This window comes from Poeciliopsis prolifica, unplaced genomic scaffold (genome assembly GCF_027474105.1).
Source record: "Poeciliopsis prolifica strain line A6 unplaced genomic scaffold, Auburn_PproV2 SCAFFOLD023, whole genome shotgun sequence".
NCBI lineage: Eukaryota > Metazoa > Chordata > Actinopteri > Cyprinodontiformes > Poeciliidae > Poeciliopsis > Poeciliopsis prolifica.
Window position 1 is genome coordinate 2482148 of NW_026562398.1, and position 27268 is coordinate 2509415.

At 41.7% G+C, this 27268-nt stretch overlaps 2 protein-coding genes and 1 long non-coding RNA gene across 8 annotated transcripts; 2 read left to right on the top strand and 1 right to left on the bottom strand.

Annotated features, from left to right (window-relative positions):
• The first annotated feature begins 463 nt into the window (after positions 1-463).
• On the top strand, positions 464-8521 carry LOC129370235 (transcriptional regulator QRICH1-like). Its single transcript, XM_055046060.1, has 12 exons — positions 464-685; positions 1287-1577; positions 2720-2812; positions 2908-3048; positions 3339-4115; positions 4206-4383; positions 4518-4672; positions 4978-5092; positions 5252-5360; positions 5519-5667; positions 6498-6588; positions 7342-8521. Exons 2-12 carry the CDS (start codon positions 1323-1325, stop codon positions 7526-7528), a joined length of 2250 nt encoding a protein of 749 aa, XP_054902035.1. The 5' UTR covers positions 464-685; positions 1287-1322; the 3' UTR covers positions 7529-8521.
• A 102-nt stretch (positions 8522-8623) lies between these two features.
• Positions 8624-26309, bottom strand: LOC129370239 (receptor-type tyrosine-protein phosphatase V-like). 6 transcript variants are annotated; one of them, XM_055046068.1, is made up of 11 exons: positions 26058-26301; positions 25730-25795; positions 13532-13631; positions 13351-13444; positions 13170-13246; positions 12922-13056; positions 11299-11421; positions 11058-11215; positions 10820-10955; positions 9378-9439; positions 8624-9276 (listed from the first exon to the last, which is right to left on the bottom strand). In XM_055046068.1, the coding sequence occupies exons 2-11, from the start codon at positions 25732-25734 to the stop codon at positions 9066-9068; spliced, it is 1101 nt and encodes a 366-aa protein (XP_054902043.1). In that variant the 5' UTR covers positions 25735-25795; positions 26058-26301; the 3' UTR covers positions 8624-9065. The 6 variants fall into 6 exon arrangements, 3 of the variants coding, with proteins under 3 accessions (XP_054902043.1, XP_054902042.1, XP_054902041.1); XM_055046067.1 differs by having other exon boundaries at positions 8624-9279; positions 13351-13441; positions 26058-26299; XM_055046066.1 differs by having other exon boundaries at positions 8624-9279; positions 26058-26299.
• LOC129370244 (uncharacterized) lies at positions 23330-24436 on the top strand. The gene is made up of 3 exons (XR_008607038.1): positions 23330-23378; positions 23480-23637; positions 24101-24436. It is a non-coding gene; the product is annotated as an uncharacterized LOC129370244 (long non-coding RNA).
• Positions 26310-27268: the final 959 nt, after the last annotated feature.

Consider the following 27268-nt stretch of genomic DNA (forward strand, 5'->3'; position numbering starts at 1 on the left):
CTCTTGTATAGATAACATAAAACCACTACTGGTTATATTACATCAGTAGTGATAATACTGATGTAAACAATGATTCAACACATTTGGCATCAGAATAACAGTTGTATGGTCAAGGATACTTTTAAGAAAAGATTTATACGACCACAATAAAAGCACATTAAACCATAAACATTAAACAACGTGGGATAACACCATGCCAAACTGAAGTGCATGGGAATTAACTCTCACCTGCCCAGAGCTTCGGGAGTCCCAACTAAATAATCAGTGCATCTCTCTGGCACCACCTTAAAAGATTTAGATGCCAGTGAGCCACTAGGAGCGTGTCTCTGGAAGAACTATGTTTTAAGGTGGAACGATATCTGCGCCATCCTGCATTGCTTTTCTGCTTGTACAAGTCGCCTTTAACAGATTACAAAGCAACTGAAGATTATCGCGATGTTACCCGTCGGACGTATCGCGATAACACCCCAGAGTTACAAATCGGTAGCCTATTGGTTTAAGTACGCTGTTGTAAGATGGCGCCCAGCGGAATATGAGTCTGGTGGGAAAAAAAGAAAAAAAACTACAGCTAACGGAAAAAAGCAACCCGTTAGGTAGCTGCTAAAAACATCAACGGTATTGCGCCGACCAGCTTGTTGGAGGAAAACCGTTGCGGACGACTTAAACGTCGAGCTGTTAGAGACAGGTAGCCGAAATCCATGCTAATACTAGCCTGTTAGCTTTAAGATAATCAGAGAAAAACAGTAAAGCGCAACTGACGAAGGATGGTTTGTCAAGAGCTGATGGTTTGAACACCCCTTTAATCGATTGCGAAGCGACAATTGTCATATGAATTATTGGATTTAACGCTTGTTTCCAACGATACAGTGATTGGCTTTATTTTGCAAACAACACGCGGCTAGTTAGCAATGCACCTGGCTAACCTAGCGCGTTGTGTAATCAACAGCTTGGTTCGGGACTGTTCAGACAGATAACCGTAAACATGACAGTAACATAAATCCAATTTTAAGCGTGCCCGCTTCATCCTGAATATGTTACCAACCCAAGACTGCTGCATTCGATTTGGAAAGTGACCGCGCTTTTGTCCCAGCTCGCTTACACTCAGCCGGAATTAACCCTTTCCTATTACAATCGCTCTCTGTGCTATCAACAGTCATTTAGCTCTGACTGCGTCCGACTGAAGCCGGTGTTGAATGATTTTAATGTAGTCATCAGTTTTCTATTTGTTTTTATTTATTATAGTTTTTATTGAAATTCAAAATTTCGCTTTATGTCTTTTGCTCCAGGTTTCCATCCCATCTGAGTGATAACACTCTGCAGCTATGAATAATGCCATGGATAGCAGCAGCTCATATGAGGAGCTAGTGAGACAGAAAGCTCGGAGCATTCCTCAACATCGTATGAAGGAATTCCTGGAGTCTTTGGCCAGTAAAGGTCCCGATGCTTTGCAGGAGTTCAGCCAACAAAGTGGAGACACTACAACCACCACTACGACTATGGTTTACCAACAAGAGACCAACTGCATCTATACAGACAGTACAGAAGTGGCTGGGTCGCTGTTGGAGCTGGCATGTCCGGTAAATGAAGTCTGTGTGTTACACCCCCCAATGCAGACATAAATTTGTTTTTAATATACATATAAATTGCAGGCACATAAGGAATGCACATGATTAAACTTCAAACCAGATTATGTAGGGATAGTGTGTCAACTACGTATTTTCATTTTGATATCTGTGTATACAACTGATATATTTATTGCATATGGTTAAAATGCAGTATATGCTGTATGTTATATAGTGTTGTGGATTCAGAGTGGATTCATTATGAATACACAAGCATGCAAATTGTGAATTGGTTGCATGCTTGGCTTCATGGCAATAGATGCACACACTTGACACAGATAATACCCTGCAACATTTGTTTGCTTCCCCTGACTTCCTAGCTACTAAAGGACTGATTGTTAGATTTTATTTTTGACTTTTGAAGTACTTAAGTCTCACCTGGTCTAGTCTTGGAGGTCTTTTACCAAATTTAATCAAGAAAAGATATTCCTTGAAAAATAAGATGTTTTTAAATGTTTGGAGCTCTAATCTAAGTAGAGGTAAATGTGTGTGCGCAGTAGCTTTTTCCATTTTATAGAACAGTATTCTTTCTTTTATAAGAACTGTTCAGTTCTGTATCAGAACAGTTCTTATACGGAAATGTCAGACTCTCCTTTTCTCAGGTGGAGGTTGTTTTGTATCTGTTTTATGTGAATTTTATTTTAATCTCTACTAGTGAATTATGTTGTGTGTGTGTGCTCCTGACTTTGCAGTTTAATTTATTATTCCTGATCACTTCTTACTTTGAAGTATTTTAGTGGCGTTTGTTGTTTAATTACTGAAGTGCAGAAATTCTCTATGACTTTTTGTTTAGTTCAGTGTCTTCACATGAAGGGGCAAGTCATTTGAAACTTTTAGATGCCTTTCTTGTCCAGCACATCTGAATTATATAGCTGAAAACTGTCTGCAATTTCTTGCTATGTCAGATTATACAGATTTCTGCTGATGACATCCATATTTGATTCAGGTGTGATGAAGCAGTCAACTAGCCCAGTTTTTGTTCACTCTGATTTCTAATGTGGAATACAACCTTAACCAAAATGACTGCAATATATACACATGTAATTTTGCTTTGAGAGTGCTTCTTTTAAAAATGAAAACCTTATCCTTTGTTGCAGGTTCAGGTGCAGGTCCAGCCACAGCAGCAGCAGATACAGGACTCTGCATCGCAGCAGACTGTCCAACAGAATGCAGAACAACAGATTGTGCAGGTCAGAATCTGAATTTTCAGGAAAACATATTGTAATCTTATCCAGTTAGATAATATCATGTTTCTGCTTGATGTCCTATTTATAATAATGCACAGGTGCAAATTCAAGGCCAGCAACAGGGTCAGATGCTTGGCCAGGTTCTCCAGGTGCCCGCTGGTTCTCATCAGCAGCTGCAGGGTGTTACCACTGCACAGCTGATTCAGCCTGGGGAACTGACAGAGGAACAACAGCAACAGGTTTGTCCATAAAGTATTGGTACTGGAATGATCCATATAGCAAGATGAGGTAGTAAACAGGTTGGGACTTCACTCATACAGCAAGTTTTGATTCTCAATTCAAATGTTTTCTTTATTTTATTTTTTTTAATGAAATCTGAGTATTAGTATTAGTAGTATATATTTTAAAACAATAGCTAGAACTATTGAAATGAGATCTTGAAATAGCACAGCTGTGTAAAACACAGTAGTGTACTAGAATTTTTATTTATTTTTTTACTTACTATTACTTTTGACCTTGTGTGTTTCAGCTGCAAGCCCAGCTGGTGGCAGCTGTGGCAGGTGGGCAGCAGATCCAGATCCAGACGGTGGGGGCCCTGTCACCCACTCAGCAGCAGGACGGTGTGGAGCGGAGGGTGATGGGAACCGCAGTTGCTACATCCCAAGCAGCAGGGGTCCTGCAGCCAGCTAAAAAGCGTAAGGTGGACATGCCCATCACTGTGTCATATGCCCTGCCTGGTCAGCAGGTAGCCACAGTCTTGGCGATCCCACAGGGTCAGGGGCAGCAGCAAAGCTACGTGTCGCTGCGGCCAGACCTCCTAACTGTAGACAGTTCCCACCTTTACAGTGCTACTGGTACGATCACCAGTCCCACAGGGGAGACCTGGACCATTCCTGTGTACTCTGCTCCTGCTGGGTCTGGGGGCCGTGAGCAGGTCACACACATTGCCATCCCCCAGGAAGCTTACGGGACGATGCAGGTGGCAGGGACAAACACTACAACATTGACCACAATGCCGACCCAGGTCACTATTGAAAGCGACAAGCTAAAGAGCCCTACTAGTCAAAGTCAAACTGTGCAGGCGGTTTCCAGCATAACGAGCTCCACCGGGATGAGCAACCAAGAGGAAGTGGTTCACACGCTGGCCGCAAACACGCTCTTCCCCGCCCAGCTGATGAATGGAAACATCCACATTCCCGTGGCTGTGCAGGGCTACTCCAACGCCACACAATCCATCATCTGGGACCCCCAGCAGCAGGTGCTGCACACACAGGGACTGACAGGGCAGGATGGACAGCCGCTACAGGTAAGAACACAACATCCTTTCATCCTGCAGGTGTTACATTTCAGCTCAGTGAAAATTATTTATTTATTTATTTTGATTGGCTGTTGTCAGGGTCAGACGGTGGTCGCAGAAGTAGATGGTCAAGGTCAGCAGCAAGTGCAGGTGCAGGAGCTGCTGCTGCCCGCAACCCTGAAGCCAGAGGAGGGACTGGACGTGTGGCGACTCTGGGCTCAGAGGAAAAATGCAGAGCTGGACAAATCGGATCAGAACAAACTTGCTCCAATAGGCCGTGAGAGACCATGCATTTTACTTAGCATTAAACTAACAAACAATAACTGGTCTGAACAACTTTTCTCATTGTGGGATGGTAAAGAATTTTCTGTTCCTTTCTCAATTGGCATTTTTCCTTATGTATTGCGTCAGGACGCCAGGCGCTTCGTTTCCAGGAGGATCTGGTGTCGTGTGCCGTGGCTGAGCTCTGCATGGGTCTGTCTCTGATGACAGCAGAGGCTCGGGGGCTTGAAGGAGAATCATACGAGGCAGATGTTCTTTATTATGTATTTCTCTGCATACAAAAGGTTAGTTACAGTCTTTCATCCCCAAAACTCTCTGTTGATCTGTAGCAGGTTTTAGTTGACACAAAATTTTTTAAAAAAACTTTTAATTTACAATTGAAGTTGGAAAAATAATTATTTTGTTCCAATAATCTTAAAATGAAATTTTACTCCCTTCCATACAAGAACTAAATGAAAGTTTCTAAAGTAAATTTTGACATTTTGATAGAACTCTAGGGCTTGGTTATTTGTCCTGCTAAGCATTGCTGCACCCAATAGACTAGAAGTTAATGGCACCCCTGATGATCTGCTTCTCTCTCTTCCTGCAGTACCTGTTTGATAACGGTCGAGTTGATGACATTTTCTCAGATCAGTACTATACTCGTTTTGCTCATTGTCTTCATCTAATCTTGGAGCCCTGGAGGCCGTCAGTTCATCCTCTTGGTATACCCATATATTTATTATTTTTTGAATTTGCTGTGTTGCTCTGCATGAATTCCCTACAAATCACCTGCAAACCTTGACAAAGAGTTCCAGCTGCATGTGCAACAGTTTTCTAGACCTACCAGCTCTTCATATTCTGTTCTTTACTTCTTTCCTCAGGGTATGTTATTCCCAGTCATGTAACAGAGGAGATGCTGTGGGAGTGTAAACAGCTGGGAGCTCACTCTCCATCAACACTGCTCACAACTCTCATGTTCTTCAACACAAAGTGAGTTTCAAAGCCCTCCAGTATTCTGATGGTTCTGCAGACATTTCATTAACATAAAGGATTTTCTTCATGTATAATCAAATGCCGATTGGTCTGCATTTGTCTACTGTATGTCTTTAATAGTCTGCCTCATTGGTTGATGTTGTGCTGTTTTCCAGATATTTTCACCTAAAAACAGTGGATCAGCATCTAAAACTGGCTTTTTCAAAGGTGTTGAGACATACCAGGAAGAGTCCCAACAATCCCAAAGACAAGAGCACCAGCATACGGTATCTAAAGTCAGCGGAGAGGTTCATAGGACAGAAAGGTAAGAGGATAAACAGATGTTAAAGTCCTTTTATAATTACATATGATTCAATTCAAACTATTGACCAGTGGCCTTAGAAAAACATTTTCACTCTTTTTGAAAGTGCAGTAGTACTCTCTTGTAGACTGTGTAAAAATCCTGCTTATTATGTTTACTCATAATCAGTAGGCCTGTCACAATAAGGAATAGCACAATAATAAAATGCATAATAAATTAAAGCAAGCTCAATAATTTCCATTTGCATGATTTATCGTTTTCTCTTTCTGGTAGAGGGTTTTGCTAGAAACACTTGTACTTGTGGTTTCTGATTAAATCCAAAATGTCTTCAGTTTGGTGCTTTGGTCTCAACTTTTCTTGAAGGACAATTTTGTTTAGAGACTTCATATTTCAATTTTTTTGTTGCTGATTTGCTCAGTTTGATTATATGAGATATCTTCAAGTTCTAGTGTTACATATTCATTAGAAATGAAAGTGTGTTCTTGCATCATAATGCCATTAACATTATATCACTTAAAAATGGTCTCAAAACAATATTATTGTTTATTGTAATAACTTTTGTGATGAACATGTGTATAGAGCTCACACATGTAATCAGATATATGTGCGCTCTAAACCCAAAGGATAAATCTGTTATTTGTGAATTTTGTCAGATTTGTTATGCATTCACACAAACATCATCCCCCACAACTGTTGATTGTTTTTGACTAGTCTCATTTGCCGAGGTACAACCTCAAAAAGCTGCACATATCTTGTGCTTTTGGATCACATCCAAAATGACGAGTTGCAGTTCTCCATTGAGAGTAACGATGATTGTTTTTCATCTTGTTTAGTGACAGATGACATGTACTCGGAACAGCTGGAGGACCCTGAGAACCCGCTGCGCTGCCCTATCAAGCTTTATGATTTCTACCTCTTCAAATGGTAAATAGGAAGCAACTTCTTAAGATATAATTTCTCTTAGAGGAGCTGCTATGATTAAGTAAAATTACTGGTTGGTGTAATTGAAAGAGTGTGAAGATGCTGCACTCTGTGCTGAAGTGGTCTTCATTTGCAACATTATTGCTGTTGAGAATCTGAAAAAAAAACAAACAAAAAAAACATTGATGCTGAATAATCTAGCGTCTCCATCTTTTAGAATGAATATTTTTTGGACCCTAAAAATCTGAACCTTATTCGGTTAGGACTTCCCAAGTCTTGACCAGTCTGCGGTAATAAAACGGTTGGGGGCCACTGCTCTAAAGTATAAATAACTATAACCTTTAATCTAATTGCATTCAAACAGTGCATCCAATTATATTGTATATTTAGAAGTGTAAGATGAGTGTTTTTAGTTTTGATATTTGATGAATGGGAAGAAAAATTGTTTTGTCACTAAGGATTTTACATGCATATCACCGATCAGAGGGAAAATCACCTGTTTCTCGTACATAGCAGATTGATTGTGCTTAGTTTGATTCATATAAATGTCGTTGAGAGATTTAAGACATATCTGCAGTAGCTGAAAGATGGATACTAATCTATGAAATCAAGGCCTCCCTCCTCATGTCTTTCTGTTCCTACTACGAACCGTTTTTTTCTTTTTTTCAATTTGTGTTGGGAGACTGAAATTTTTGACATTTAATAAGTACACCCATAAAATATCCTCACTCCTGTATCCGTTGTGTCTTTGTACAGTCCTCAGAGTGCTAAAGGCCGTAACGACACCTTCTACTTGACCCCGGAGCCCGTGGTGGCTCCAAACAGTCCCATTTGGTACTCAACACAACCAATCCCCCGGGAGCACTTGGAGCAGATGCTCGCCCGAATCCTTGTTGTCCGTGAAATCCAGGAAGCGCTTAACATGTCGGAGAGCGTGCACTAGTTGGACTTGAAAGAGAAGTAAAAACAGAAGGGACTCCTCCTGTTTTCATCACCCAGCCTTTGATAGCTCGTCATGAGTAGTTTGCTCTTCTCACTCTCCTCATTTTCTTTTCTTTTGGGGTGGCATGTATCTGTTTATATCACATGCTGGCCTACCGTGGACATGAACTGTAAATACACTTAAAAAATCAATATATAGGGAGATTTGTTTCATTGAGACAGTCTCCTTTTTTGTCTTTGTTATGGCCAAAGGATACAGAGTCTAATAATCTTTTAGTGGACCTAAACGCTAATTTAAAAGTTATTTTAACTGTTGGTTCACTTCACCAACAGTCTGATATAAATGTTAATTTTCTTACCCGTTTTAATCTGTAATATATTTCCAATTGTCACCATGGTTGGCCTACACTATGCTGCTTTTCCTTTTCCTATTTGTTGTTATATTCCTTTGTCTGCCTTGGTCACTGTTGAGTCTCACAGTGAATGTCTGTATTAAAAAAGACAAACTAGGTATGAAAAAGTCTTTTAAGTTATATACATTTTCTTTTCTGATATCATTTTGTTTGGGTTGAGCCTACTTATTTGGAGATACTGAGCTTTTGAGGTTACCTGCTTAAGAGCACCCTCTGTTGGAGCTTGGCGGTATTGAATCACATTAGTAGTTAAATCTTCCATGGATTTGATTGCAACATGCTGGCACCGCCCAATCCAGCTAATAGCATTTGCCACAGGGTGAAAGTGTGGCAAAGGGAGGACTTGGACGCTGACGTCTGCTGAATCCTTTTTCTCTTGAGGACATCAAACACAAAGACTAAAAAGGGATCTAATGTATCATGTCCACTGTACTCCATAAAAGACTTAAAGTGGGTTAGTCCTACATGTTCTATAATGTATAGTTCCAGTAGTTTCTCCATGAACTGTAATGGGATTCAGTCATTTAAGGAGAATGGCAGTGCCTGTGTGTTTTTCAAACATGACCTTTTTTGTACAGCCACTACATTGTGTGTCTGCTTTTCTGTTGTCACCTCTGCACCCTGATAGACTTGATTGTGTATCATGGAAGAAATACACAGTGGACATTTTTTTTCCCAACAGTTGTTAATAAAATACATCTCAGCAGTCTTTGTCACCAGTTAAGGTAAATAATTAGCTCTCTCGCCGCTCCCACCTGGACTCTTTGCTCATCATAAAAGGTTTTTTGTTGGTGAGCTGATAAAAAGCCTCTGCCTGCAGTATTTTTACTTCACGCAGCCTCCTTTTCTCATGAATCAGAAGTGATTTGCAGAATAACAGGTTTAACCTGATGAATTATTCCCTCAGTTCTTCCTCCTGGTTACAGTACAAACTGCTGTGTCTTTGTTAAAAGCATTTATCTGCATGTTGCCAGGGCAGTTCTGTGCCTCCGGGGCCTCTCCTCACACTGCATACACAGCGTTGCAGTCATTGCCTACGCTTGTATAACTCAGCATCAAGAACCCCCTTTTTACATCCAATGAGATGGTTATCAGTTCCTCCATGCCTTTTTTCAGAGGATATCTTCAGGCATTTTGTGAGTCCGGATTCATCTGTGATAAGGAGGGTATTAACCTCCTCAGTAGGTTCCCAGGTTTAAAAATCTGTTGCAGTGTGTTCTGGGGTTGATCTGCTGGAGGTTTCTGTTGAGAGCTGTGTCGCCTCCTCCTCCGTGAGCTCTGAGGTTGATCCTTCTTGTGATGGTTAGAATTCAAACCCGGTACCTGCATCTGTTGCCTGCTGAGAAAGAGGAGATGTCTCATTCTGTCTTTATGGGTTGCCTCATAGTAGGCTACTGTCTTCCTGTGTGCAGTGGTAACTTATTTCTGCATCCCTACCTTGCTGATGCTCCTCCACTGAGCCATTGCAGCAGACAGTGATGAATAAATATGTACTGGTCCTGAATACACACAAAGAAATGAACAGGTTACGAAATGGCTTTGTTTTGTTTGGATGGCATGAGTCAGTGAAGTACACAGTCTATAGTAAGTAGCTCCATTATGCCTCCCGGTAAGGTTAGTCATCCAATTTTTTTTAAACTATGTTGATTAGTTTCTGCTATATTTCTGGTGATCATTTACTCATTTTGATGATTAGAACTTATAGTTAATGAAATATTCCGTTTCTAACAACATGAATAGGACATAAATAAATTAAAAACAATTTTTTGATGCATAAATGTCTGCCTACCAAAAAGTATCTACATACAATCAGATTTATGCATAGTACTTAATCGGGGAACTGTTTGCATAAATTGTGAAGTGTGGCATGGACTCAGCCTGTGTCATTGCTGAGGTCGTAAGTAAGTCCAGCTTCTAGCCTTCAGCCTATCTCTGTCGTTTGGTCAAGTGTTTGTTTCTCTTCTTGACAATACTCAACAGATTTACTGTGGGATTCAGGTAAGAATAGAAAAACTGGCCAATTGAGCACATGGTCTTTGGTAGTTGGGGGCAGATGTGAAGTCCTGCTGGAAAATAAAATCGATATCCATAAAACTTGTCTGCAAAGAGGCATTCTTTCCAAAAGTCTGTGGGAGGTGATTGCATTGCATGTCATGTAGCTCCGTAAATATTCCCCAACTTTGGAAATTTTGCGATGTGCCCAAAGCATCTTGGATTCTGTCTCTCTGCACTCTTCCTCTAAACTGTCCGATTCTTTATCTCCTAAGGCCAGGTAAGACCTCTCTCATTGTCTTTGGCTCAGGATTGGTTTAACACAAGAAATGCAAAAGTAGCGATTTGTGTCTCGGATATAATCTGTGATGCCTTGTGAAGCTCACTCTTTGATTGAATTCGCATCTGTTCAAGGTTGTAGTTGTTGCATCAGGCACATCTTCAGCGAAATAGCTGGTAAGTGAATAATAAAGGTGTGCGGCGCTCGGTCAAACCTAATCTGAATGATGCTTTCTATTTGCTGAACACCTTACATTGAAAGCTTGTTCACAATATTTATAGAAAGTATTCTGTGGTATTAAGATTTTGACATGTTTACTATTCAGCCAAAGGTTTCTCTTGACAGTCGCTCGCCTCTTGCTTGCTAAGTTGAGGGACTGTTGCTAAAGCACCAGTTTGACTCGATTGCCTTGGTTTCCTTGGATATCTATTTGAGTTTGGACCTAACTAGAATCTGTTTAACTGGATATAAATCAGACCTGCTTGCCTTTTAAAGTGTCTAGACAGAATATTTGTTGTGAATTGGTGCTATATAAATAAACTGAGTTATTATTGCTTTAAAATATTATTTTAGCTGTGTATTTAAGTGACGTTCAGTGAAGACTTACAAGTGTCTGGACCATCGACATCCGATGCAGCCGCAGGTCCCTCACAGCACCTTTGATGTCAGGTGGGATCCCTCTCATGCTCAGCTGCATCAGCCACAACAAAGTCACAAACGTCCCCGACCGGCCAATGCCTGCACTGAACCACAAAAGTCGCGCAACAAAACTGTCAGAGTGAAACAAAATTGATTCCAGACCTTACATTTATTGAAGTAGAAGATGTTAAATCCGGAAATCACACCTGCAGTGCACCACAGCTGGCCCCAGGCAGGGTAGAGCCTCCAAATGCTGCCGCACATGCTCAGTGAAGGCACACAGAGAAAATGGGTTTGGGACTCTCTGATCCGGCCACGACGGGTAGTAGTAATGAGTGATTATTCTGTTGTTTGGCAGGTCCCTCTGAAAAAACAAACATTTGATCTGCCTATAAAGTAAAAAGAAGTCAGTTTAAAGGGAAAAGGAAGAGCAGGCATTTTTCTTACCTGTCGCAGGTTAATGGTAGTAACAAAATAATCTGGACCCTGTTTCCGAGTCACTGTCGTGATTTGGAACAGCCCATGATAAACTGTCCCTTCTTCCAGAGGCCAGTACTTCTCACACAGTACCTGCACACACAGGAGGCGCAGTCAATCACGTAGCACAGTTGGAGCAAAAATTATGTGCACCCTTTTTAAGGTTCAATGAAGGCAATTTTAAAGCCAAAAAAAAGGAACATAACTCAATGAACCGAATAGCTTCTTTTAATAATGGATAACAGATCTTCAATTGTCAGAATAACAAGTTTACTTTAGGTTTTAGGTTTAAAACATTTTTCTTCAGAGATTCAGTTTTTAAAGAAAATTAATTTAGAAAAGTACATTTTGCAAAATAAATAAATAAAGAAGCAAACAAACTTTTACTTTTCTATTTAAATGTTCCATAACATTTTCATTTTATGAAATGTCTGGAAAGCATCTTTTTTTTAAATTACATTTACATTTCAAAACATTCAATTCTTTTGCATTTTTGTCCAAAATTCTTAATTACATTTTTTATTCTTATTGATTAAGAGCCACACACAACTCCAGAGTTGCAGGTTGCAGACCACTGCTTAAGTTTCCATGCTACATGTTAAAGTTAATAAAGATAAAATTGGAAACAGACAAGTATGGCTTGCTTAAAATAGTTGCAACAGGCTGTTTTTACATGGAAAACTCTTCCATGTAGAAATGAATTTGGCTCAAGTTTGTAATTAAGCCTAGTATAAACGTACAGCTTAAACCTGGGAAGCACATGTGAGGGGTGATGATTTGGTCTTGTTTTGTACCCACAGGCATTGGCTGGGTGCTTTGAGTTGACCATGATCTCCTCTGTATAGTAAATATGTGATAGAGTCAAATCTGACTGATAACTAGATATTTCCCCAAACTGGCAATCATTTCAAAGACTGCAGCAAATCTACACCAGAATGACTAAAATAGTACAGCATCAAGATGAGAAAGATTGAGACTGAATATGTCTTTAATAAAACACCAATTTCAGGTCATTGATACACATGCTATTGCATTAAGGGACACTTTTTAACAGCCTTTGAATTTTGGCTTTATTTCCTCATTAACAGAGTACATGTTTAGTTCAAATGAGATTTAAATAATTTGAGGAACACAAACTGATTCGTAATATTTTTAAGGTGCAAACGGTGTTCCTTTTTTTTGTGCCTAGGATGATCAAAATGGGATACATTTACAGATTCAAATGTGGATCACAGATTGTTTTTGTCTGGGTCTTTTCTTTTGCTCCTTTCATGGTTGCAGGACTTTGCAATCATGATGATGGTGCAACTTGTTAGCCTCGGGAGATTGAGTTAGGACAGAGGCAGGCAACCAGAAAACACAAGCGAGTGTTTCCTGAAGTGATGCTGCTGCATCACTTCATCACATAATTACTGCCCCCAACAGATTGTTTCAGGTTTGAATTTCTGCTAAAATACCTAAAACCATGTTTTTGTTGATTTCCTTTTTGTTTTTGACGAACAAATTGTGGTTTTCCTTGTGCTTTTTGAATTTGGCCATGGTTAAGTTAACCAGTTAGCATGTCCCTGAGGTAGAAGCAAACAAGCATCTCACTGTGTTCTTTTCTCTGAGAGCAGTCACCATGATGATTATCCTGACATTTTGCTCCCAGATCATCCTCCAGAAGTCGGCTAAAGTGTTGGATATTGGACCTTGGGTGCATATGAAGTCTCTTTCTGATCCCCCACCCTAAATGCAGACAAACATATATGTAAAGTGATGACGGAACCCCAGTGAAGATGAAGATATGGGAAAAGTGACACAACCTCAAACAAAGAATGAAAACGAGACAGAGCTCTTACGGGGACAAAATTTGCGTTGATGTAATCAGAATATGGGTTTTGGTTTTGAACTGAAAGCCTCACCCGACAGTGATCATCTGCAATAAGATGGGACAAAAAAAACAAAACAACAAAGAACATATCAAATATTTACAGACACGCTTATTGTAACTGGAAGTAACGTGAAATGCTGTCCACTCACATGGCAAAATGCAAGGGTATCGGTTTTTTTCTCTGTTGGCCTCCAAGCTGCCGGCTATACTGGGGAGATCTTTCCCAACATCATTCAGCTCCTGCTGAGAGTCAGCACCATTGAAACAGATAATGCACGTTTTATAAACCATAACTCTGATGTAAGTGTTGTTTATCATTGTAGTGATTACCCTAAAGGCCTGCTTGAACCCTCGGTTGTTGTTGGATGCCAGTTTGCTGCATTGAAAATTAAAGTCCTGCAGAATCTGTGATCTTGAGAAAGTCTCCATCCTTCAAGAAACAATTTTATTGCGTTCAATTAAGTCTGCCTGTGTTTCCTCCAATCCAGGTGCAAGAATGAAAAATAAAATTCATACATCATTCATTTTTATAATACTGAACATCTTTTCCCTTGAGTGCTTTATTTTGTTCTTTTCTGTTCTTAAACCTGCTTACTCCCTACTGCTGCTACATCCCAGCCAGCACGCATGAGTGGGCCCCACTTGTGTTTGATGTGGGCTACATGGGTAATGAGTGGGCATGGGTTTTATCTGGGCGAACTGCATGGGACACATATGGTTAACCTAAAATGAGACCCATATGGGCTGGCCCATATGGGCTAAATGCATGGGCCCTATTCAGCAACTAGGTGGGCTATCTGGGAATGGGATAGTACTGGGCAACACTATATGGGGCCCATGTGGTTTCAGTATCATGGGCCCAACATGGGAAGCCCATGTGGGCAGACCACATTGAACCACATGACATCAGCATGGGCTGACCATATATGGGTTAGACCTGGGTGTGGATATGTGGGCCCCAGTCCTTTTTTAAGTGGGCTATCTGGGAATGGGATAGAAACGGGCAACACTATATGGGGCCCATGTGGTTTCAGTATTATGGGCCCAACATGGGAAGCCCATGTGGGCAGACCACATGGAACCCACATGACATCAGCATGGGCTGACCTTATATGGGTTAGACCTGGGTGTGGATATGGAGGCCCCAGTCCTTTTTTAAGTGGGCTATCTGGGAATGGGATAGTACTGGGCAACAGTATGTGGGGCCCATGTGGTTCTAGTATCATGGGCCCAACATGGGAAGCCCATGTGGGATGACCACATTGAACCCACATGACATCAGCATGGGCTGACCATATATGGGTTAGACCTGGGTGTGGATATGTGGGCCCCAGTCCTTTTTTAAGTGGGCTATCTGGGAATGGGATAGTACTGGGCAACAGTATGTGGGGCCCATGTGGTTCTAGTTTCATGGGCCCAACATGGGAAGCCCATGTGGGCTGACCACATTGAACCCACATGACATCAGCATGGGCTGACCATATATGGGTTAGACCTGGGTGTGGATATGTGGGCCCCAGTCCTTTTTTAAGTGGGCTATCTGGGAATGGGATAGTACTGGGCAACAGTATGTGGGGCCCATGTGGTTCTAGTATCATGGGCCCAACATGGGAAGCCCATGTCCCAGCCAGCACGCATGAGTGGGCCCCACTTGTGTTTGATGTGGGCTACATGGGTAATGAGTGGGCATGGGTTTTATCTGGGCGAACTGCATGGGACACATATGGTTAACCTAAAATGAGACCCATATGGGCTGGCCCATATGGGCTAAATGCATGGGCCCTATTCAGCAACTAGGTGGGCTATCTGGGAATGGGATAGTACTGGGCAACACTATATGGGGCCCATGTGGTTTCAGTATCATGGGCCCAACATGGGAAGCCCATGTGGGCAGACCACATTGAACCCACATGACATCAGCATGGGCTGACCATATATGGGTTAGACCTGGGTGTGGATATGTGGGCCCCAGTCCTTTTTTAAGTGGGCTATCTGGGAATGGGATAGAAACGGGCAACACTATATGGGGCCCATGTGGTTTCAGTATTATGGGCCCAACATGGGAAGCCCATGTGGGCAGACCACATGGAACCCACATGACATCAGCATGGGCTGACCTTATATGGGTTAGACCTGGGTGTGGATATGGAGGCCCCAGTCCTTTTTTAAGTGGGCTATCTGGGAATGGGATAGTACTGGGCAACAGTATGTGGGGCCCATGTGGTTCTAGTATCATGGGCCCAACATGGGAAGCCCATGTGGGATGACCACATTGAACCCACATGACATCAGCATGGGCTGACCATATATGGGTTAGACCTGGGTGTGGATATGTGGGCCCCAGTCCTTTTTTAAGTGGGCTATCTGGGAATGGGATAGTACTGGGCAACAGTATGTGGGGCCCATGTGGTTCTAGTTTCATGGGCCCAACATGGGAAGCCCATGTGGGCAGACCACATTGAACCCACATGACATCAGCATGGGCTGACCATATATGGGTTAGACCTGGGTGTGGATATGTGGGCCCCAGTCCTTTTTTAAGTGGGCTATCTGGGAATGGGATAGTACTGGGCAACAGTATGTGGGGCCCATGTGGCTCTAGTTTCATGGGCCCAACATGGGAAGCCCATGTGGGCTGACCACATTGAACCCACATGACATCAGCATGGGCTGACCATATATGGGTTAGACCTGGGTGTGGATATGTGGGCCCCAGTCCTTTTTAAGTGGGCTATCTGGGAATGGGATAGTACTGGGCAACAGTATGTGGGGCCCATGTGGTTCTAGTTTCATGGGCCCAACATGGGAAGCCCATGTGGGCTGACCACATTGAACCCACATGACATCAGCATGGGCTGACCATATATGGGTTAGACCTGGGTGTGGATATGTGGGCCCCAGTCCTTTTTTAAGTGGGCTATCTGGGAATGGGATAGTACTGGGCAACAGTATGTGGGGCCCATGTGGTTCTAGTATCATGGGCCCAACATGGGAAGCCCATGTGGGCTGACCACATTGAACCCACATGACATCAGCATGCGCTGACCATATATGGGTTAGACCTGGGTGTGGATATGTGGGCCCCAGTCCTTTTTTAAGTGGGCTATCTGGGAATGGGATAGTACTGGGCAACAGTATGTGGGGCCCATGTGGTTCTAGTATCATGGGCCCAACATGGGAAGCCCATGTGGGCAGACCACATTGAACCCACATGACATCAGCATGGGCTGACCATATATGGGTTAGACCTGGGTGTGGATATGTAGGCCCCAGTCCTTTTTTAAGTGGGCTATCTGGGAATGGGATAGTACTGGGCAACAGTATATGGGGCCCATGTGGTTTCAGTATCATGGGCCCAACATGGGAAGCCCATGTGGGCAGACCACATTGAACCCACATGACATCAGCATGGGCTGACCTTATATGGGTTAGACCTGGGTGTGGATATGGAGGCCCCAGTCCTTTTTTAAGTGGGCTATCTGGGAATGGGATAGTACTGGGCAACAGTATGTGGGGCCCATGTGGTTCTAGTATCATGGGCCCAACATGGGAAGCCCATGTCCCAGCCAGCACGCATGAGTGGGCCCCACTTGTGTTTGATGTGGGCTACATGGGTAATGAGTGGGCATGGGTTTTATCTGGGCGAACTGCATGGGACACATATGGTTAACCTAAAATGAGACCCATATGGGCTGGCCCATATGGGCTAAATGCATGGGCCCTATTCAGCAACTAGGTGGGCTATCTGGGAATGGGATAGTACTGGGCAACACTATATGGGGCCCATGTGGTTTCAGTATCATGGGCCCAACATGGGAAGCCCATGTGGGCTGACCACATTGAACCCACATGACATCAGCATGGGCTGACCATATATGGGTTAGACCTGGGTGTGGATATGTAGGCCCCAGTCCTTTTTTAAGTGGGCTATCTGGGAATGGGATAGAAACGGGCAACACTATATGGGGCCCATGTGGTTTCAGTATTATGGGCCCAACATGGGAAGCCCATGTGGGCAGACCACATGGAACCCACATGACATCAGCATGGGCTGACCATATATGGGTTAGACATGGGTGTGGATATGTGGGCCCCAGTCCTTTTTTAAGTGGGCTATCTGGGAATGGGATAGAAACGGGCAACACTATATGGGGCCCATGTGGTTTCAGTATTATGGGCCCAACATGGGAAGCCCATGTGGGCAGACCACATGGAACCCACATGACATCAGCATGGGCTGACCTTATATGGGTTAGACCTGGGTGTGGATATGGAGGCCCCAGTCCTTTTTTAAGTGGGCTATCTGGGAATGGGATAGTACTGGGCAACAGTATGTGGGGCCCATGTGGTTCTAGTATCATGGGCCCAACATGGGAAGCCCATGTGGGCTGACCACATTGAACCCACATGACATCAGCATGGGCTGACCATATATGGGTTAGACCTGGGTGTGGATATGTGGGCCCCAGTCCTTTTTTAAGTGGGCTATCTGGGAATGGGATAGTACTGGGCAACAGTATGTGGGGCCCATGTGGTTCTAGTTTCATGGGCCCAACATGGGAAGCCCATGTGGGCAGACCACATTGAACCCACATGACATCAGCATGGGCTGACCATATATGGGTTAGACCTGGGTGTGGATATGTGGGCCCCAGTCCTTTTTTAAGTGGGCTATCTGGGAATGGGATAGTACTGGGCAACAGTATGTGGGGCCCATGTGGCTCTAGTTTCATGGGCCCAACATGGGAAGCCCATGTGGGCTGACCACATTGAACCCACATGACATCAGCATGGGCTGACCATATATGGGTTAGACCTGGGTGTGGATATGTGGGCCCCAGTCCTTTTTTAAGTGGGCTATCTGGGAATGGGATAGTACTGGGCAACAGTATGTGGGGCCCATGTGGTTCTAGTTTCATGGGCCCAACATGGGAAGCCCATGTGGGCTGACCACATTGAACCCACATGACATCAGCATGGGCTGACCATATATGGGTTAGACCTGGGTGTGGATATGTGGGCCCAGTCCTTTTTTAAGTGGGCTATCTGGGAATGGGATAGTACTGGGCAACAGTATGTGGGGCCCATGTGGTTCTAGTATCATGGGCCCAACATGGGAAGCCCATGTGGGCTGACCACATTGAACCCACATGACATCAGCATGGGCTGACCATATATGGGTTAGACCTGGGTGTGGATATGTAGGCCCCAGTCCTTTTATAAGTGGGCTAACTGGGAATGGGATAGAACTGGGCAAAACTATGTGGGGCCCATGTGGTTTCAGTATCATGGGCCCAACATGGGGAGACCATGTGGGCTGACCACACTGAACCCACTGTGGGTTCAGTGTGGTCAGTACATATCCACGCCCAGGTTGGACCTGGGTGTGGATATGTAGACCCCAGTCCTTTTTAAGTGGGCTAAATGAGACAAAATTGTAGAACAATGTACAGGGGTTGGACAATGAAACTGAAACACCTCTCATTTTAGTGTGGGAGGTTTCATGCCTGAATTGGACTAGCCTGGTGGCCAATCTTCATGAATTGCACATTGCAACAGTAAGAGCAGAGTGTGAAGGTCCAATTAGCAGGGTAAGAGCACAGTTTTGCTCAAAATATTGCAATGCACATAACATTATTTGGGACATACTGGAGTTCAAAAGAGGGCAAATTGTTCACCAAGACAGCAAGTCTTTGTGATTATCAAGAGCCACAGTATCCAGGGTAATGTCAGCATACCACCAAGAATGACGAACCACATCTAACAGGATTAACTGTGGATGCAAGACGAAGCTGTCTTAAAGAGATGTTTGGGTGCTAACCCGGATTGTATCCCAAAAACATAAAACCACGGTGCCCAAATCACGGTAGAATTAAATGTGCACCTCAACTCTCCTGTTTCCACTAAAACTGTCCGTCGGGAGCTCCACATGGTCAATATACACAGCCGGGCTGCTATAGCCAAACTTTTGGTCACTCGTATCAATGCCAAACGTCGGTTTCAATGGTGCAAGGAGCGAAAATCTTGTGCTGTGGACAATGTGAAACATGTATTGTTCTCTGATGAGTCTACCTTTACTGTTTTCCCCACATCCGGGAGAGTTACGGTGTGGAGAAGCCCCAAAGATGCATTCCAGCCAGAGTGTTGTATGCCAGAGTGAAGCATGGGGGTGGATCATTGATGGTGTGGGCTGCCATATCATGGCATTCCCTTGGCCCCATACTTGTCCAAGACGAATTGATGCTGTATTGGCCTCAAAAGGAGGCCCTACACCACGCTAATAAGTTATTGTGGTCTAAAACCAGGTGTTTCAGTTTCATTGTCCAACCCCTGTAGTTAACCTGTCACTTTCAAAATTTTGACTGTATGTCAAAGCAAAAGCTGCAAGAGCAAGATTCTCAAAACTTGGAAAGAATTACCCGAGATGTCAGCTTTATAGTCTTTGCCAAGGCAATTGTTACTCAGCTGGCCTCTAATGGAGTTGATGTAAGGTAAATTGTAGAATTTAATTTTTTCCTTGTAGGAAACCTCGACGATAGTAAAGGTTGGTGACCTTGACCATTGTCGAGGTCTCCAGGACGAAGGTGACCTCGTCTTGGAGATCACCCAAGGATATATTTTGCTGATAGAACAGAACATCCATGTCTTCCTAATGTTTGAACCTAAAACATGTTCACTGTGTGATATCTATGCCTGGCTCATTTACAAACACTAGGCATCCAGAGGACCAGGATATTAAAACATTAAAAATAATTCTACAATGCTTTATTTTTTAAACCAGTTCAGTATTGCTCTAGCCACACTTTGAACCCTTAACATTTTTTCATGTTATTATTTTATGCTAGAACAGTCCAGTCCAGTCTCCAAGCCAGTACGCATGAGTGGGCCCCCCTTGGGTTTGTAGTAGGCCATATGGGTAATGAGTGGTCATGGGTTTTATCTGGGCAAACCTCATGGGACACATATGGTTAACTAAAATGGGACCCGTATGGGCTGGCCCATTTGGGCTAAATGTATGGGCCCTATTCAGCAACAATGTGGGCTAACTGGAAATGGGACAGAAATGGGCAACACTATTTGGGGCCCATGTGGTTTCAGTATCATGGGCCCCACATGAGAAGCCCAATGTGGGCTGTCCACATTAAACTAACATGACATGAGCATGGGCTAACCCATACATGGGTTGGACCTGGGCAGGAAAATGTAGCCCCTAGTACTTTTTTTCATGGTCTAAATGGGACAAAATTGTAGAACATTTTAATCGACAATGTGGTTACCCTGTCACTTTCAAACTTTTCACTGTATGTCAAAGCAAAAGCCAGTTCAGTATTGCTCTTGCTACACTTTGAACCCCTAACTTTTTTTTCATTTTATTATTGCAGTCTGAATGTCTTAAAACATTTTTTTGAAATAATCTGTTTGAAATATATACGTAAACTCATATTCTGGGTGCTTACTCAAAATTAAGCACAGAGTGGTCATGGTTGAGCTTTAGTCCTTGTTTTATTTTTAATAATAATAACTTTTTATTTTATTTTATTATTTTTATCAATTGGATGTTTAGACATCCATAGAGTTTACTGCAGCCTGTTCGCAGCAAGATTTAAATTTTTATTTGGACAAATAGTTCAGATCAGACCATTGTGAAAAATATCACAAAATGTTTAGAAAATAAACAAAAACTCATTAGTAAGTGAGAGACAAGAGTAAAATTTTGAGCATCTGTTTTTTCATATATTTGCAAACATTTTCCAAGTCATCAGTATAAATAAAAATAAAAAATAAAAAAACGTAACATTTCTGTTAATGATTCATTTGGTTCCAATTACCTTTTTGTTCATTGTTTGCTCTGAGGCACCGTTGCCAATAAAGGTTGGTGAATTGAAGTACCGGTAGGCACTTTACACATCCACTGAAGAAAATAGTTCCAAAACATATTTGAATAAGGAGGACAACGAAATGTATTTATTTACATTGAGAACTTTTGCTACATCGGTTTTACATTTGTTAAACCGATGTAGCACTCTCAAAAATTAATCTTGTGTTTCTTGGAAAACGTAAAATGACCCGCGGATGGATATGCGGTTTCAAAATCAAGCCTGTTCTCTTCATCAGTCCGTTGGCGCGGAGTCTGCCTGTTGGCTGATCTACGAAAGAATCTGTAAGTACATTTCTTCTGTTTTACCTAGTACCAAATTTTAGGGAGAGATTTTAAATCGCTTGTTAAAAAATTGTTGCTCGTAACAAATCGGACGACAGTATCCCAAAAGAGACTTAATTGTTATTGTTATTTTTGCTTTTCTTTAGGGTGATACTTTTTCTGATATTGCTAACACACACAGCTACACACAATAAGCAGATTTTAGTGCAGACCGATTTCAAACGCAGCGTTGTGGGCCAAACCATTTTCAAATACCGCCGCCATTCTATTTGTTGAGCTGCCATTGGTTCATTTGAGCGCCAACGAGGCAGAATGAAATCGGTTCACTGAAGAATCTATGTTGCTAGCAGAGGTTGTTACAAAGTGTCTGGACACAATAAAACCATTTGTATGATTTAAAAAGAGTAACTATTGTGCTTTCATTCTATGTACTTGGGCTTTTAATAATCTTTCTCACAGTCACATCAGCATGCATGGGTGGGTTCATGTATGGATTCAGGCTGGTTTGGCTGGGACCCATGCAAGATTATTATTGTCGTTTTTTTCAATAAAACTGCATTGAATCGTTTAGCTTTGGGCTATATAGGTAATGATAAGAGGGCATGGGTTTTATCTGGGCCAACTGCGTGAGGCTCAAAAGGTTAACCGAAAAAATGGGACTCATATTGTTGGCTCAATTGGGTTAAATGTATGGGCCCAATTCAGCATTAACGTGGGCTAACTGGGCATGGGACAGAAATGGGAACACTATATGGGGCCCAAGTGGTTTCAGTATATTGGGCCTAAAAGGTTTTTTGTAAATAGGATGAAGGCATTGTAGTTCATATTTTTAAATTCTTTTTTTAATTGTTGTGTGACACTTTAAAGCGTTTTGTTATGTCATAGTTTATTTCAATCTGCCGCTATTGTGTTGGTCTAGAGTAGTCATCAGTGTCAGGGTTCCTGTGTGTGTATGTGAGTGTCGCATCTTATTTCAGCGAGGATCTTTGTGAGGAGCCCGTGGAGCTTGGCACAGGTGGAGGAGCAGCAGAATCTTCAGTCTACGCTAGATTGACTGAAGATTCTACTGTGTGTATGCTAGATGGTTGCATACACCGGTAGTCACTCTGGCCTCTCCTGTTGTGAACAGTTTTCTGAGAACGTTTCTGTGTCTACTAGAAGTCACCTGGTCTCTGTGTTTGTTCGATCCTAGGGGTTTTGTCGCCTCATTCGAGAACTCACCAGTGAATACCTGCGTGCTCGCTCCGCCGATTCCACTGCCTCCACTCCACCCTTCGAGCTTCCAGCTCTCTTCCATTCCCACCTCGCATTTACCTTCGGAACCGCTGCACACCCTCTCTCAGGAACCTGGCATCTCACACCCACGCCTCGAAAGACCCGCACCGAAGTAAGCCTGTTCCTGTTTCCCCTCCGATCACTCATTCTAAGCCCGTCAAACTAAGTTCTCGTTTCAGGCCAACCTGGTCGAGTGGTCCTCACCCTTCCGCTGATGTCCGGGAAATAGATTTTATTTTGTCCTGTTGTAAATAAATCACTCACTCATCCCTATCCAACGTGTGGTTACTGCATGTGGGTCCGTAAATTGAAACCCATCATGTCAATCAGTGGCCAAGCCTGAAACAAATATTGAAAGATGAAGAAATTCTTTTTGATATTTTTGCAATATTTAGCTAGCAGTTATGTGAAATGTACTTATATTTAATTGTAGCTCTAATTTTTTTATATGTGAAATGTTTTAGGCTTTATTAGTTACATTTATAGTGATTTTCTAAACTGTTCTTAGGATTAATACTACTGTTTTAGTCCTGTCACAGTACCATATAAATGAGTATAATTGCATTAATGAAACTGTTCAGTGTTTACAATATATGGCTACAGTGATTACTTGATACAAAGGCTGTTTTGCCTTAATATTATTTTTTGGAAAAGCCCAAATGTTGCATTAATAAAATGTATTTCTTTGCAGACTTCAAGAGGATCAGCGTGTGAAGATCACTTTATAATGATTTGAAAAAGGTAGATTAATATGTTAGTGAAATTAAGCACATAAGAGTGATATAATAACAAACTGATGAACAAAAACAAAATGTTGTCCTGTTATTGTCATTGTACTTAAGGTTGCCATGGCTACAGAAATTGGAGGAGCATCCTTAGATGACACAATACAACCAGCTGTGCGATTCCTCATGTCCCATGAACTGGAAGTCCAGTTCAACCTTTTTGGCCAACATTGGAAACAAGCTCTTGGACCTGCGTCTCTTTGATGTTTTGTATGGTAAATATCAGTTTTTATTGTCAGAGTAACTTTTTTTTTTCACTTTTCTTTCTTAAACATATGTTAATTTATTTGGTTGTTTTATGCTTTTGTTTGTTATTTTTAGTAATGTTTTTAGGTTAAAAATTGAGTCTTCAATTTTTGGTTTTATTTGAACAGTATTCTTTCACTGTTGTTAAGAACTTAAAAATTTGAAGGTAATATTGTTTGCATTTCAAACAATATTAAAATAACCACAAAACCACGATAGAACCTATTAGTTGATTTATATAGATGGATATATTTTAAATTTACAGTAAGAATATAGTTTCTGTACATAATAATGATGACTCAAGAGTCCTTTTGATTATGGCATATCTCTGCAAGCATTTTTGCCCCATGAAGGGGGAGATGCAAATCATGAATGTTACATTGTGCTAAAATGAAACACTAATACAATTTCTACCTTTGCTTGTTATTTCAGGGGACTTAAAAGAAATTATCCATCTACAGAATCACACAAGCATACAGCAAAGACTCTCGAAGTGGTTTACTGGAGCCCGAGTGGAAGTGGAAATAGACTAGAGAGACTGCCAGTTCAAACTCAGGTTGGGGAGGTCTTTCAAGATGGACAGTTTCAGTAAAGTATGAGAGATTTCAAATTTAAGCATGCATATGGCATGTAGGTTATTTTTAAAAATGTTTAACAAAAATGTATTGTGAAAGATCTATATAGGTGTGTATATTCACATTGTGTGTATCAATGTGAATATACGTGTATAAAGTTATATAGATAGTATTTAGATGTATACATTTATAGACCTGTAGGAAATATGTAGGTGTCTTTATTTGTGTGCATCTATAGATATATATTTATAGATCTGTTTATAAGTTTGTTATAGTAAACTAGCTTCTGTTATTTTCAAAGATGTCGTGAATAATTGCAGATTTCTTTTTGTGGCACCATTCCCTGAGTATTAATGAAGTTCTAATAATTGCTGTAGTGAGGTAAAAAATAACTCCTGACAATATTTTAAATTACTAAATAAAAGCCTTGAGCAAAATAAATTTTTCATCTCTTTTTTTTTATTTTTTATTTGAACACGTTTTAAGCTAGACTTTGGATTGTTGATCAAGATTGCATATCTATGAATTCACATCCAGGTTAGATGAGAATTGTTCCTACAGGATTAAGGCATCTGGGTCCCACTGAAAACCCAGTCAGCACCCATTGAAATCAACCTGGGCAAACCCATGTGGGGCCACCATGGAAACCGTGGACAAACCCACTTGGTACCCATTCTAGCCCAGTTCAGACCCAATTGGGACCCACGAAATATTCTTGACAGCACCCTAGTGGGCCACAGATGGGCCTCATGTGAGTTAACCATGTGGGACCCACTGAAAACCCAGTCAGCACCCATAAAGATTTACTTGGGCAAACCCATGTGGGGCCACCATGGAAACCGTGGACAAACCCACTTGGTACCCATATTCTAGCCCAGTTCAGACCCAATTGGGACCCACGTAAATATTCTTGACAGCACCCTAGTGGGCCACAGATGAGCCTCATGTGAGTTAACCATGTGGGACCCACTGAAAACCCAGTCAGCACCCATTAAAATCTACTTGGGCAAACCCATGTGGGGCCACCATGGAAACCGTGGACAAACCCACTTGGTACCCATATTCTAGCCCAGTTCAGACCCAATTGGACCCAGGTAAATATTCCTGACAGCACCCTAGTGGGCCACAGATGGGCCTCATGTGAGTTAACCACATGGGCCCCACTGAAAACCCAGTTAGCACCCATAAAAATTTACTTGGGCAAACCCATGTGGGGCCACCATGGAAACCGTGGACAAACCCTTTTGGGACCCATATTGCCTGCCCACTTATATCCCATATGGGGCCCACCTAGGTGTGCTGGCTGGGATCTGCACCAAATTTATGACTAAACCACAGTTCCAACATAATTTTGTTTAAAATGGAACTTTTACATTTTACTTTTATTAATAATACAAATACATAAATAAATAAATAAATGAAATACCCCAAACCTAACATTTTAAGAAAACATTTAGAACTTTAGTAAGATTGTTGTCAAGCTTACCTCATGTCTTTTTCCGAACACAGTCCTGTCCTTTAAGTATAAACTCAGTGGGGAGAGTTTAAAGCTCTGGATATGTCATCAGTGTTGATTGTGTGAAAAATCCCAAAATTTGAAATGAAAAGAGTAAAAACTGGTTATTTTTTCCAATTATGAGTCATTTAGCCACTAACCAGAAGTACACCAGATAATAAAACATTATTTTTCTATGTTAAAATGAATAATCCAGTCCAAGGTAATACCCTTCTGGGAGCTCCATTTTCACAGAAACCTTTTTTTGCAGGAGGAGCAAAACCAAACATTGAAAGAGGACAATTAGCTGACAACTCACCTGACAAGAAAGAAAACCTGCTCGATCAAGTTCTTAACCCCAGACATCAACCAGCAGGGCAGCGTGAGTGTGGTGTGGCTGCATCAGGTTTGTGTCAGTCAATGGGCCCCAAAAATAGTCGTGCACAAGGAGAGGACAGCGATCTGAGTCCTCCGCTCTTCCCAAGGCTGTCTCAAAGTTCCCAGGTGGTGGTAATGCTGTCTGAGGCACGATTAAACAAAACATGGGTGGGGATGGTAGGCGGAGAGAGGAGCACAAAACATCAGGGGAGGGAAGGAGGTTTACAAAAGCCTTTGCTCTTATTAGCACATGTAAAGTCAATCCTTTCTGTCTAACAAAGACAGAAAGGATTCTCATCAGTTCTAGGAAATCCCTAGACTTCAGATTCCTTTGTTCTGGACAATTTGTATGGAAGATATGTGACAAATTTAAGAATAGAAACATCACCGATGTTAAAAAAAGAAATGTGTTGCAGTCAAATGAATCATTACAGATATATAGAATATTTTCCTGCACCATTTCAGAACAATCCAGTGTAAAAGATACCCTCTTCATCATGCTGCTATCACCATGCCTGACTATGCAATTCATGAAGTGAGGCCTAAAATCTTTCAGACGAACAATCGGAAATTTTTCCTGTGATGTGTTTTAATGGGTGTAAAGACTTTGTCTATCATTGTCTATAAGTTAACCAATTGTCCTTTATTCCCCTTTTATAAGTAAGTGCATGCATTTATATACATATATATATATATATATTATATATATATATATAATATATATATATATATATATATTATATATATATATATATATATATTACCAGTTCTGTAATTTGGTGTATTCAAACTATTTTGTTTAATTTGAATCCAAATTCTGCTCCAAGGATGCCAGAACCGGTTATCAGATTTTTGACAAAGGATCAGTGGAAGCCTAAAAAGCACAAATCAGTGGGAATTGTAAAGGGACAGATCATTTTGTCCCCTTCACTTGTCTTCTTGATGAAGGCATGAATATGCAGCAGAGCGAGTTGTTAGCTATTTTCCATTTTTGACATCCTGGCCCTGAAGGTCATGACAAAAAAAAAAAAAAAAAAAAAAAAAAAAAAGAAGGGACATATCAGTTTTAGTAGTCAATCAAACAAAATTTAGTTACATCAAAAAAAATAAATATGCACACTTGTAAGCCAGTAGTGTACTTTGTGGATGTTT